We start from the raw sequence: 13,272 nt of genomic DNA, 5'->3' as shown, positions 1-13,272 counted from the left end.
GCTAATTTTGTTAATTGTAAGATAGAAATTTAAATGTAATAAAATGTTTTAAAAGGAATTTAAAGTGCCTGTGTGGTAACTGTAAACCTACTTTTGGGTCACCCTATATATCTACTCAAAATTTCATTACCCTTAACTGCCACTGAAATGTATCTTTTGTTGAGGAATGTCACGTTTGAAACTACTTTCTGTTGAGACTAGTTAAATGACTTGCAGAAAATACCAGTTCTACTTTTTTTGGTAGATATTTAACATCATTACTGGAATAACCTTGAAATGTAATTTCACAGTGAAAAGGTTAAATAAAAGTTCAAAGAATATCATACCAATATGGTACTTTTTATAAGTTTATCCTGCAACGTAACTTATTTATGTTAATAGCATACAGCTTGTGCAAGAGTTATTTCAAGAATTTATCAGCAACTAATATTGCATCTCATATTTTAAGAAAGATTGCTAGCTAGTTGCATTTTATATTATTTTTTTTCCCTCTCAAAAGACTGGCCTCAATACTATTTAAATGAATGATAGGCGCAGGAGTGGCTGTGTGGTAAGTAGCTTGCTAACCAACCACATGGTTCCGGATTCAGTCCCACTGCGTGGCATCTTGGGCAAGTGTCTTCTGCTATAGCCCCAGGCCGACCAATGCCTTGTGAGTGGATTAGGTAGATGGAAACTGAAAGAAGCCTGTCGTATATATGTATATGTGTGTGTGTTTGTCCCCCTAGCATTGCTTGATAACCGATACTGGTGTGTTTATGTCCCCGTCACTTAGCAGTTCGGCAAAAGAGACCGATAGAATAAGTACTGGGCTTACAAAGAATAAGTCTCGGGGTCGATTTGCTCGACTAAAGGTGGTGCTCCAGCATGGCCGCAGTCAAATGACTGAAACAAGTAAAAGTAAAGTAAGTATGGCTATGTGGTTAAGGAGCTTGTTTCCAAACCAAATGGTCCGGGGTTCAGTCCCCATGTGCAATACCAAAGGCAAATGTTTTTTGAAGCCTTGAGCTAACTAAAGCCTTGAGTGTGCATGTGGTAAATGGAAGCTCAAAAAGTGATTTGTTTATTTGTTTGTTTATGCCTCATGCATGCCTGTGTGTATATACACATGTACATTTGCATATATTAGCAATTGCTTGTAAAGTTTATGATGGGTTGTAGCGTTAGGTTTTTCGGTCAACATCATCATCAACTTGCTTCTTGCTTCCGAAGCCATGGGGAATAAAATATCCATTATTTGAAAACAAGTAGGATTAGCGATAGAAAATTGCATCCTACTGAAAAACAATGCCTCAATAATACAATTATCTAACCCATGCTAAAAATGTTAAAATCACACAAGTATATATATATATATATATATATATATATACTTTATATATATATTGACATATCGGTTCCATTCTAGCAAAAACTGTCCGATGAACGGCAACGGGAAACTCAGAGTAACAGGTTTTGTTGAATTTTCTGCTGCTTTAAATAAAGCATACTACTCTACCACTGGTATTTGAGTACTCTTTTTTCCACCTTGTTTCACATTTATGTGTTTACTCCGGTATATATATATATATATATATATATATATTTATATACACACACACACCTACCTCTGTGCCAGGACGGAATAATTAAACAAATGTTAAATATATGTTTCTCACTTTGGTATGTGACTATAAATTTCAAAGGCAAGATGTAGTTAATTTAAAATGTTATACTAATACTTGGAATTATCTGATACATTTATCAACTTGAAAGAGTGACAGACAACAAAGCCTTTGGCAGAGTTTGGATGTCAAAATATCGAGTCAGGTGACTAAAGACTAAGAGGTGTTTCTTTGACGCTCTTTTGGTTACTTCACCAATCTAATGATGATGATGAAGAATAACATTTCCAAAAGTGAGGGGTGTAAAAGAGACTGAGATTCTGCTACATGCTCAAGTAACATTTGCTCATTCTGAGATTAATAAATGATAGATGCACTTTGTATCTTCACAGTTATATACACATTTGACACAGCTTACAGAGAAGCTTCTGGATAGTTGCTTAACATGTTGCTTGAATTTAGTTGCCAAACCTACCTTTCGTTACTAAACCAGCTGAAACCGGCTCTTTAGTATAAATGTCTTGTTTTCATAAGTTTTGAATTAGAATCTTCCACCAAACCTTAGTCACAATTTATGTTCCTAATACTAGCTCAATGATAACGATGTTATTTTACTAAATTCTTTGTTATATTTAAAATTAATTGGAAGAAACACAGAACATCTCAAAATAAATACAGTAACGAAAGGGTTAAATACCCTACTTGTATTTAAATGGGGTCATACATTTAAAATCCTAAATCTCAGAGCTGCATTAATGCATCTTAACAAGATTAATGACAAGATTATGATAACTGGAAAGGTGATCAGATGTTCAAGTTTGGTTTTAAATTACATCTCAGTTATATTATAATTGTACAGATCAAGTTCCATCAAGTACTGTACATGTGCACTTGAGATGTACAAGTGTAAAATAACTGAGGTGTAATTTAAAGCCAAACATGAACATCTGATCACCATTTTAAAGCAACTTCACATATAAGACCGACGGCTATGCTTTGAGACATTTAAAAAGCAATAGTGCATCTTATATGCCATCAGAAATGGTAACCAGATGGTTATGGCATCAATAATAGAGAGCAGAGTTAGCTGAAGCTTACCAGAGTGACTGTGTGGTAAATAGCTTGCTAACCAACCACATGGTTCTGGGTTCAGTCCCACTGCGTGGCACCTTGGGCAAGTGTCTTCTACTATAGCCTCAGGCCGACCAAAGCCTTGTGAGTGAATTTGGTAGACGGAAACTGAAAAGAAGCCCGTCGTATATATGTATATATATATATATGTGCATGTGTGTGGTTGTGTGTCTGTGTTTGTCCCCCTAGCATTGCTTGACAACCAATGCTGGTGTGTTTATGTCCCCGTTACTTAGCGGTTCAGCAAAAGAGACCGATAGAATAAGTACTGGGCTTACAAAAGAATAAGTCCCGGGGTCGATTTGCTCGATTAAAGGTGGTGCTCCAGCATGGCCGCAGTCAAATGACTGAAACAAGTAAAAGAGTAAAGAGTAAAGATCAAATCTGTTTGTGTTCATTTATAGTAACATACATACAATTAGATATTTTGGTGTAAACATCTGAAACCAGCAATAAACCTCACTGCCATGTACAAATGGGGAAATAGTTAGAGGTTACATATACTGCAGTATGCAGTACTCATGCGCCATTTCAAGGAGTGTCCTCTCCCACCACTTTTATTCAAGCTAACATAGGCCATTACTAATCTTCCTATTTTGGTGACCGTCTTCATACAATACAGTGCTTGTGCCACGTTATACTATTAAAGGAAAGGCATGATAAAAAAAAAAAAAAATCAAAACAGAATCTGTATTTATAGGAAAACAAAAGTGAAAACAAAACACTGGTAATGTAATGAGCAAAAACACAAAAGAATAATCGAATAACAGAAGTGGACGGGTTATTCAAGTGTAAGGTGGTTGAGGTAACTTAATTATAACTAATAGCTCACCGCATTGAAAATCAGAATGCTAACTTCCAATAAGTAATTTCCATGAGAAACTTGTTCGCATTATATTGATTTCAAGTGAAGAGAAGAAACAGTGTTTACTGTGAAGAAGAAGAAGTGAAGATAAAGTTGACTATTGTCTATTAACTTCCTGATGGAAGCCAGTTTCACAACTGCTAGATGGGCAGAGCATCAAGCAAAATGCCTGGCAACAAATAGCTGCAAGGTATTTTCTTTATATTCTAAGTTTAACCCTTTCGTTACCAACCCGGCCAAAACCGGCTCTGGCTCTGTAGTATTAACGTCTTGTTTTCATAAGTTTTTCATTAAAATCTTCCACCAAACCTTAGTTGCAATTTATGTTCCTAACACTAGCTTAATGATAAGTAAGTTATTTTACTAAATTCTTTGTTATATTTAAAATAATTGAAAGAAACACAGAGCATCTCAAAATAAATATAGTAATGAAAGGGTTTTAAATTCTGCCAAAACTGACTCTGTGTTTCAACCTTCCAGGATTAATAAAACAATATACAAGAACTGGGGGTCAATATAATCATTTGCAATCACACTCCTTCTCCCAAATGTGTGACCATGTACCTATGTAAAAAGCCATTATTACAGATAAGGTAAGAAGTTTACAGTTCTTTAGTGTCCATAAGAAAGAACATAACTCAAATATGCTGGACACACAATGCAAAGATCAACATCTAAAAGCTTTGTCTTTGTAATGTGTTTTCAGTCAACCTGTTTGCTCCACTCATTCCAGACAAGAATGGGTGAAGGATATTTTCAAGCAACTAAACTAGCAAGTAGGCAAAACAAACAGTCTTTTGTAAATACATTTAATGCAAATATTTACGTTTGTTGAACTGTCTAGTATATACTGACTTATATAAAAATGGACAGAAAGAAATAACTTTTAATAAATAAACGTTTTTTTTACTTTTTTCTGTATCACATTTTTTATGAACAATAGTATCTTTAGTCACCAATTTTGTTTAGGTTAATCGTAGATTCACTAGATTTATTATGGTGGAAGTAATATTTCAAGCATCTACGCAACTTTTATTCGAAAGCACTGATTTATCAGCTTTCAAGCTAATGTTTATATCTTTCAGTGAAAGACATACACATACATACATTCATATACACACATACACAGAGGGCTCCCACAGTTTCTGATAACCAAATTTCACTCACAAGGAATTGAGTAACTCAAGGCTATAGTAGAAGACATTGGGAATGAACTGAGAACCATTTGGTGTGCAACAAATTTCTTAACCACATAGCTATCCCTGTGTCCATCTTGCTTAATCCTTTTTTATTTGAACCAGTGTGAGTCATTATCTTAAGGATGAGCACGAGTTTGCTAAAAAGACACGGTCACTGCACAAAGTATTGCTTTAAAAAGTATTTAAAGAAGTAATAACCATAAATTTCTGTCATTTTTGTGTGAGAACATGTTCCTAACTTTGTAGTGAGAACATGTTCAGTTGAATTTAGAAGTTCTGTATAATAATGACATGAAATGACAAATCAATTCCAAAGACTTGAAGTGAATACAATAAGCCAGCTGCAGAACATTGCATGTCCAGTCTTGCTCTCAACTATCTCAATAATGGTATGATGGCAATAGAGCTAAACTTCGAGATGCCTCCAGTATTAAAATAGCAGAATATTTGAAATTCAGGAAACTAAGTTCACATTGTAGCAAGATAGACTTGCAATTCCACTTTCAGAGAACAGATTCTCAAGTAGCAAAGTCAAAGGTTAGTACCACCACCACCACCACCACAATAGAAGTGGAGAAAAAAAATGAGGTGAACAAACTTTTTTTTTTGTTTTTACCTTTTTACTCAGGAGGAAAGGTAGAGTCCATGATTCTTTCTTTACAGGGCTTCCAAGATTAGAGGGAAGGAAAGAGAAAGGAATTCTTGAACCAGAGACTTGGCCTGAATGTTTGCGACTGAATGGGGTCCACTAAAGCAACAAAGTGCCTGGTATTAATGGTAAAACTAGGTAACAGGTTAACGAAGGTTCTATTACTAATCAACAAAGACTGACCTCACATCAAGGTACAATGACTAGTTCTAAGAGCAGTAAGGTAATACTTCCAGTACTGCATACCTGATTAACTCAGGTAAGTACAGTAAAAGGAAAGCTATGACAAAAAAAAACTCTAAAATTGCATTAATGAACAGAAATGATTAAATAATAAAAGAAAAAAAGACAACTCATCACAATAGTGAACATATCTTGAAATTACAAGTCAAAAGGTTTCTATGTCGTCTTGTGAAAAATAGTAGCCAATTACTTCTCAAAAATCACACCCTGCCATCTTACAAAGAAATTATACATTGGATAGTGTAAATAATAAAAGTTGTGCTCTGAAAATGTTATTTCCTTGTTTCATACATTTGTTCTCTTTCAGAGGGGAAGAAAATATACAGTTGTTTAGGTTCAAAATTACTACTGATGAAGTGATTTAAGTTCAAGAGCAATGTGGAGCAATTTGAGTGGAGAAATGAAAAAAAAAAAAAATAACCTGGGACGTAGTCGATCCACCTGTGCATACCTTCCTTCTTGTGTCACTTGTGAAGACCTGCTGAGGCAAGTGAAAATCAATCAAAATAGATGAACATCAATGGAATTTGTATCTTTGTGGTACCAGTGCCTGTGGCACACAAGAAAACCATCCGAACGTGGCCGTAGCCAGTACCGCATCGACTGGCCTCCGTGCTGTGGGAGCATGGTGGCACATAAAAACACCATCCGAAGACCCGGCAAGACTAGTCAGGTTATAACCCTTGGGCCCTACCTGGGACGTAGTCAGTCCACCTGTACATACCTTCCGACTTGTGAAGACCTGCTGAGGCAAGTGAAAATCAAATCAAATCAAAACAAATCAAAATAGATGAACATCAATGGAATTTGTATCCTTGTGGTACCAGTGCCAGTGGCACACAAGAATCCATCCGAACGTGGCCGTAGTCAGTACCGCTTGTGGTACCAGTGCCGGTGGCACACAAGAATCCATCCGAACGTGGCCGTAGTCAGTACCGCTTGTGGTACCAGTGCCGGTGGCACACAAGAATCCATCCGAACGTGGCCGTAGTCAGTACCGCATCACTGGCCATCGTGCTGTGGGCACATAACAAACACCATCCGGTCGTGGCCGTTCGCCAGCCTCATCTAGCACCTGTGTCGGTGGCACATAAAAAGTAGTCAGTACCGCTTGTGGTACCAGTGCCGGTGGCACACAAGAATCCATCCGAACATGACCGTAGTCAGTACCGCATCACTGGCCATCGTGCTGTGGGCACATAACAAACACCATCCGGTCGTGGCCGTTCGCCAGCCTCATCTAGCACCTGTGTCGGTGGCACATAAAAACACCTTCCGAAGACCCGGCAAGACTAGTCAGGCCATAAACCATGGCCCCTACCTGGGACGTAGTCAGTCCACCTGTGCATACCTTCCTCCTTGTGATACTTGTGAAGGCCTGTTGAGGCAAGTGAAAATCAAAGGCCTGTTGAGGCAAGTGAAAATCAAAATCAAATCAAAACAAATCAAAATAGATGAACATCAATGGAATTTGTATCTTTGTGGTACCAGTGCCGGTGGCACACAAGAGAAAACCATCCGAAAGTGGCCGTAGCCAGTACCGCATCGACTGGCCTCCGTTCTGTGGGCACATGACAAACACCATCCGATCGGGCCGTTCGCCAGCCTCATCTAGCACCTGTGTCGGTGGCACATAAAAACACCATCCGAAGACCCGGCAAGACTAGTCAGGCCATAACCCATGGCCCCTACCTGGGACGTAGTCAGTCCACCTGTGCATACCTTCCTTCTTGTGACACTTGTGAAGACCTGTTGAGGCAAGTGAAAATCAAATCAAAACAAATCAAAATAGATGAACATCAATGGAATCTGTATCTTTGTGGTACCAGTGCCGGTGGCACACACTTTGTGGTACCAGTGCCGGTGGCACACATGAGAACCATCCGAACGTGGCCATAGCCAGTTCCGCATCGACCGGCCTCCGTGCTGTGGGCACGTAACAAACACCATCCGATCATGGCCGTTCGCCAGCCTCATCTGGCACCTGTGTCGGTGGCACATAAAAACACCTTCCGAAGACCCGGCAAGACTAGTCAGTCCACCTGTGCATACCTTCCTTCCTTCTTGTGACACTTGTGAAGACCGGTTGAGGCAAGTGAAAATCAAATCAAATCAAATCAAAATAGACAAAATAGATGAACATCAATGGAATTTGTATCTTGTGGTACCAGTGCCTGTGGCACACAAGAAATCCATCAGTGCCGTAGTCAGTGCGGTGGGCACATGACAAACACCATCCGATCGTGGCCGTTCGCCAGCCTCATCTAGCACCTGTGTCGGTGGCACATAAAAACACCATCCGAAGACCCGGCAAGACTAGTCAGGCCATAACCCATGGCCCCTACCTGGGACGTAGTCAGTCCACCTGTGCATACCTTCCTTCTTGTGACACTTGTGAAGACCTGTTGAGGCAAGTGAAAATCAAATAAAATCAAATCAAATCAAAACAAATCAAAATAGATGAACATCAATGGAATTTGTATCTTTGTGGTACCAGTGCCGGTGGCACGTGCCACATAAGAAAACCATCCGAACGTGGCCGTAGCCAGTACCGCATCGACTGGCCTCCGTGCTGTGGGCACGTAACAAGCACCATCCGATCGTGGCCGTTTGCCAGCCTCATCTGGCACCTGTGTCGGTGGCACATAAAAACACCATCCGAGCGTGGCCGTCTGCCAGCCTCGTCTGGCACCTGTGTCAGTGGCACATAAAAACACCATCCGAGCGTGGCCGTCTGCCAGCCTCGTCTGGCACCTGTGTCGGTGGCACATAAAAAACACCATCCGAGCGTGGCCGTCTGCCAGCCTCGTCTGGCACCTGTGTCGGTGGCACATAAAAACACCATCCGAGCGTGGCCGTTTTGTCAGCCTCGTCTGGCACCTGTGTCGGTGGCACATAAAATCACCCACTACACTCTCGGAGTGGTTGGCGTTAGGAAGGGCATCCAGCTGTAGAAACACTGCCAGATCTGACTGGACTGGTGCAGCTTTCGGGCTCCCCAGACCCCAGTTGAACCGTCCAACCCATGCTAGCATGGAAAGCGGACGTTAAATGATGATGATGATGATGATGATACATACATACATATACATACATACATATATATACATACATACATACATACACATACATACACACACACACACACACACACACACATACATACATACATACATACATATGGAGAGAGAGAGAGATACAATGTAATATAAAAGTTTAAATTAACACCATTTTTCTTTCTGAAAATTCAACAAAAATATATTTGAATCACATACTTCACTTATTTTCTTCTGAAATACTGCTATAGTTAAGATAAACAATAGTAAACAAGAGTTACAAAACAAAAAAATACCCAATGGAGTGTTTGAAAAACAAGTAAAAGCATACAAAATGTGCAGTTAGAAAGAAAGCATGCTGTTAATGAGGACAAAAAAAGTGTATTGCTGAGGTGGCAGATTTGGTAAAAGACAAACTTTACCTGTTTCTAATTTTTTCTGAAAGTAGTCCAAATTTTTCCGTAGTGCAAAATGCATCCAAAGCAGAGTTCCACAGGCAACAAGACAAGCTACCAAGACTAAAAAACCGGAGACAGTCAAGCATGTGGTACATACATTCGAACGACTCCGTCTAGAAATAAAACAGGGAGGTGGTAGTTAGTAGAATTAGAAGCACCCAACCCACGATCAATTAAGCATTATTAATAGGGGGAAAAAAAAAAAAAATTTTATTGAATAAGAGAACTTTCACAATTTCATCTTTGCCATAAAATCAAATACATATTGTTTTGATTTCCTTCTGCTTTCCCAAAGACAAAATCATTGCCATATAACAAAATAGAATTAATTTCAATTATTATCCGAGATTTTAATTTGTGGACTTCAAAGGAATAGAAGCAATGGAATAATATACTTTAATTATCTAGTTCTGTTTCATTTCAGAATAATCTTATGTTTACAAGATGCTCTTCACATTATACACACACACACATATATATCATCATCATCATCATCATCATCATCGTCGTTTAACGTCCGCTTTCCATGCTAGCATGGGTTATATATAAAAGGATAAAGACCCCCTTTGATTATGAATGACCATGGGATTGCACCAAGAAAGTTCCTCTCCAAGGTACAAGTCTGGGCAAATTTGTTTATAGGAGACCAGCAGTCACCCATGCATAACAGCCTTCCCTCTCTATGCCACCGATGTTATCAAAGGGAAAGGCAAAAGCTGATACAGCTTGGCACCAATGACGTTGCAACTCATTTCTACAGATGAGTGAACTGGAGCAACATGAAATAAAGTGTCTTGCTCAAGAACACAACACAGAGCCTGATCCAAGAACTGAACTCACTACCTCATTATATATATCATCATCGTTTAATGTCCGTTTTCCATGCTGGCATGAGTTGGACAGTTTGACTGGAGACTGGCAAACCAGGAGGCTGCACCAGGCTCCAATCTGATCTGGAAAGGTTTCTACAACTGGATGTCCTTCTTAATGCCAACCACTCTGAGAGTGTAGTGGGTTCTTTTTATGTCCCACCGGCACAGAAGCCAGTCATGCAGCACTGGTATCAGTCAGGTTCAGATGGTGCTTTTTATGTTCCACTGGCACAAGAGCCAGTCATGCAGCACTGGTATCAGCCAAGTTCGGATGGTACTTTTTATGTGCCACTGGCACAGCCAAGTTCGGATGGTACTTTTTATGTGCCACTGGCACAGGAGCCAGTTGAAGGTGGCATCAACAACATTCAGATGGTGCTTTTTACGTGCCATCGGTATGGGGAGCCAGTCAGGCAGCACTGGCATCGACCCATGCATGGATGGTGCTTATTGCGTGCCACCATCCACAGGCACCAGTCAGGCGGCACTGACATCAGCCACAACTACAATTTCCATTTTGATTTTGACTTCATTGAGATTCTAATTGTGGTTTTGATTTTACTTGTCTCATTGAATCGAGTAATGGCTCTTTCTAGCAAGCTGAGGGACTGAGAAGAAATTGCCTCACTAATTTTTATATATTTGGTGAATATAATATCCCCAAATATAAACATGTGGGCATGATATAAATCCCTTCAGAAATAAGTTGGAAATCAAAGAACATGAACCAAAAGGAAGTTGATCCCATTTTATTTGTAATAGTTTCTTCTCACTTGTCTCAAAGTACAATAAGTAAGCCAAATGAATTTGAAGAATTTAGGATTGTATGAAAACAATACATAAATGGTTTTCGTCAGGGAAGTCTATTTAAACTGGTGGCTTTTTTCTTGATACACATTAAATCAACATCTGTGTAACTGGTACTTAATTTATCGACCCCGAAAGGATGAAAGGCAAAGTCGACTTCGGCGGAATTTGAACCCAGAACGTAACGGCAGACGAAATACGGCTACGCATTTCGCCCGCCGTGCTAACGTTTCTGCCAGCTCGAAATAAATCACACATGTCATCTTCCTGTTCCTATTATTTAGCAGAAGAGTTTCATTTATTTTCAGGGTAGAGCAACAAAACACCACCACCACCCCCATCTGGCACCTGGAGTATCTTTAGCAAAGTCTACTCTGGCTCAAGCATTTGAGCCAGGTCTCCAGTTTGAGGCTTCCTTTGTTCCACTAATCTTGCAAAGACTGTGAAAAGTTATGGGCACTGTTTTTCCTCTTGACTAAAAGATTCAAAAGAAACATGTCTTCACAGATAATGGTGACCTGTGGAGTGAGGGGAATGAAACAACAATGTAGAATATACTTGAACTATATTTTAACCTTCACACTATGCTTTAAATATTGTGTTGATTAAAACGGATTAAAGGAGAAAAAGATTCTTTTCATAAATGCAATACTGAAAACTGAACTTCAAACTGGATCTGAACTGTCACCCTGTGATTTACATTAAACAATAATTGCTTTTATCCAGAAAATGAAATGAAATGTGAACTATTTTATTAAACATTCTATTGAACTATTCTATTGGACTATGTCATATGAATGATAGAAAACAGTATAGAAAAATACCTGATTATATTTGAGCCAGCATCCAGATTTTGTTTAATAACAAACATATCTTTTTATTAGAATTGTTGTATACTGTCAACTTAATGTGACAGTCCCATGAAGGGAATCACACTACTGCTATTTAGCCCTAGGAGGCAGCAATGCTTCCTGTCGGCCTTGACACATTTCCTGTGTCCTTATGTTTACAAGGGGGAGATAAACACCTCCACCCAGCTAAGCCTGCATCCAGAGACTAGTTTCTGAGTATTTGCTCGTCATCAGTCTGGAGTAGCATGGCCTGCTAGTTGGAGAGGCCTATCTAGCTCTTGTAAACATATAAGAATTCTAGGGTTAAATAGCAGTAGTGTGACTCCCTTCATGGGACCGTCACATTAAGTTGACAGTATACAACTACTCTATTGTACCACTACTGCATAAATCTCTCTGAGATATTTAGAAATGTATTATTTATATCTTTTTATTATTTTTCATCTTTTTACTTGTTTTAGTGGACAGCAGCCATGCTGGAGCATCACCTCAAAGGGTTTAGTCCAACAAGTCGCCCCCAATGCATTATTATTTTTAAGTGTGATACATTTTTTTATTTGTCTCTTTTGCTAAACACCAAACTGCTATGTTGTAGGGATGTAGACAAACCAACGCCAGTTGTAAGTGGTGGTGGTGGTGGGGGACAAGCACAAAGACTAAGGCAGCAACTTTGAAGGGAGGGTTAGTTGATGCCACTGACTCAAGTATTTGTCTGATACTCTGAGTAGGGGGAAGGGTAAATGTATAATAATATAAACAATATCATGTTCATCTAACCCAAGCTGGCATGGAAAAACAGACATGAAAACAAATGAATAACATAACACCACAACTTGATACCTATTTCTTTATTACCCACAAGGGGCTAAACAAAGAGGGGACAAACAAGGACAGACATAGGTATTAAGTCGATTACATCGACCCCAGTGCGTAACTGGTACATAATTTATCGACCCCGAAAGGATGAAAGGCAAAGTCGACCTCGGCGGAATTTGAACTCACAACATAACGGCAGAGGAAATACCGCAAAGCATTTCGCCCGGCGTGCTAACGTTTCTGCCAGCTCGCCTGATACCCTGAGAACCTTTAGCAGAACTCTGTAAAGGGTTATGGGCACTACTTTCCCTCTTGTCTAAACAATAAAAATTATTATTTAAATACATACTGCTAACTATTGTTGATATAACATGTGTAAGTGGTTCCTTTAATGTTGCATGTAAAGTGTCAAACACAGCCACTAGGTGAAAGAAAGAATAACGGCAATGCAATGCGATGCTCTTCTGCTTAAAGCATAAATAAAAAATTTAAGCACATACTTATTGCACACTAGACTTATCTCTAAATAGAAACACTTACTGCAAACTGATAATAATGCTAACTATCAAACCCAGTTTGATTTTAATCAAAAGCCTGACTAATTAGCACCTGCTGATATAGCTGCTGTTTCAGATGGGAAAGCAAAGCACTAATCAATAATACATACATAAGGATGTACTCATCGAAACCATCCTAACCTGGACAAATGGGTGTAAATATA

At 39.2% G+C, this 13,272-nt stretch overlaps 1 protein-coding gene across 2 annotated transcripts in view; it reads right to left on the bottom strand.

Annotated features, from left to right (window-relative positions):
* The window catches only part of LOC115214937 (EF-hand calcium-binding domain-containing protein 14), a 116,659-nt gene that overhangs the window by 40,156 nt on the left and 63,231 nt on the right, over positions 1-13,272 (bottom strand). The window contains exon 2 of one of the 2 annotated variants that reach the window (XM_029784019.2): positions 9,170-9,318. The exons of the other annotated variant lie outside the window; for it this stretch is intronic. Coding sequence (XP_029639879.1) covers positions 9,170-9,318 — 149 coding nt within the window. The remainder of the gene's footprint in view (positions 1-9,169; positions 9,319-13,272) is intronic. 2 annotated transcript variants of the gene reach the window in all.

Source organism: Octopus sinensis, linkage group LG8 (assembly GCF_006345805.1).
Source record: "Octopus sinensis linkage group LG8, ASM634580v1, whole genome shotgun sequence".
Taxonomy (NCBI): domain Eukaryota; kingdom Metazoa; phylum Mollusca; class Cephalopoda; order Octopoda; family Octopodidae; genus Octopus; species Octopus sinensis.
Note: the sequence above shows the minus strand (reverse complement) of the source record. Positions and strands in the feature narration are given on the sequence as shown.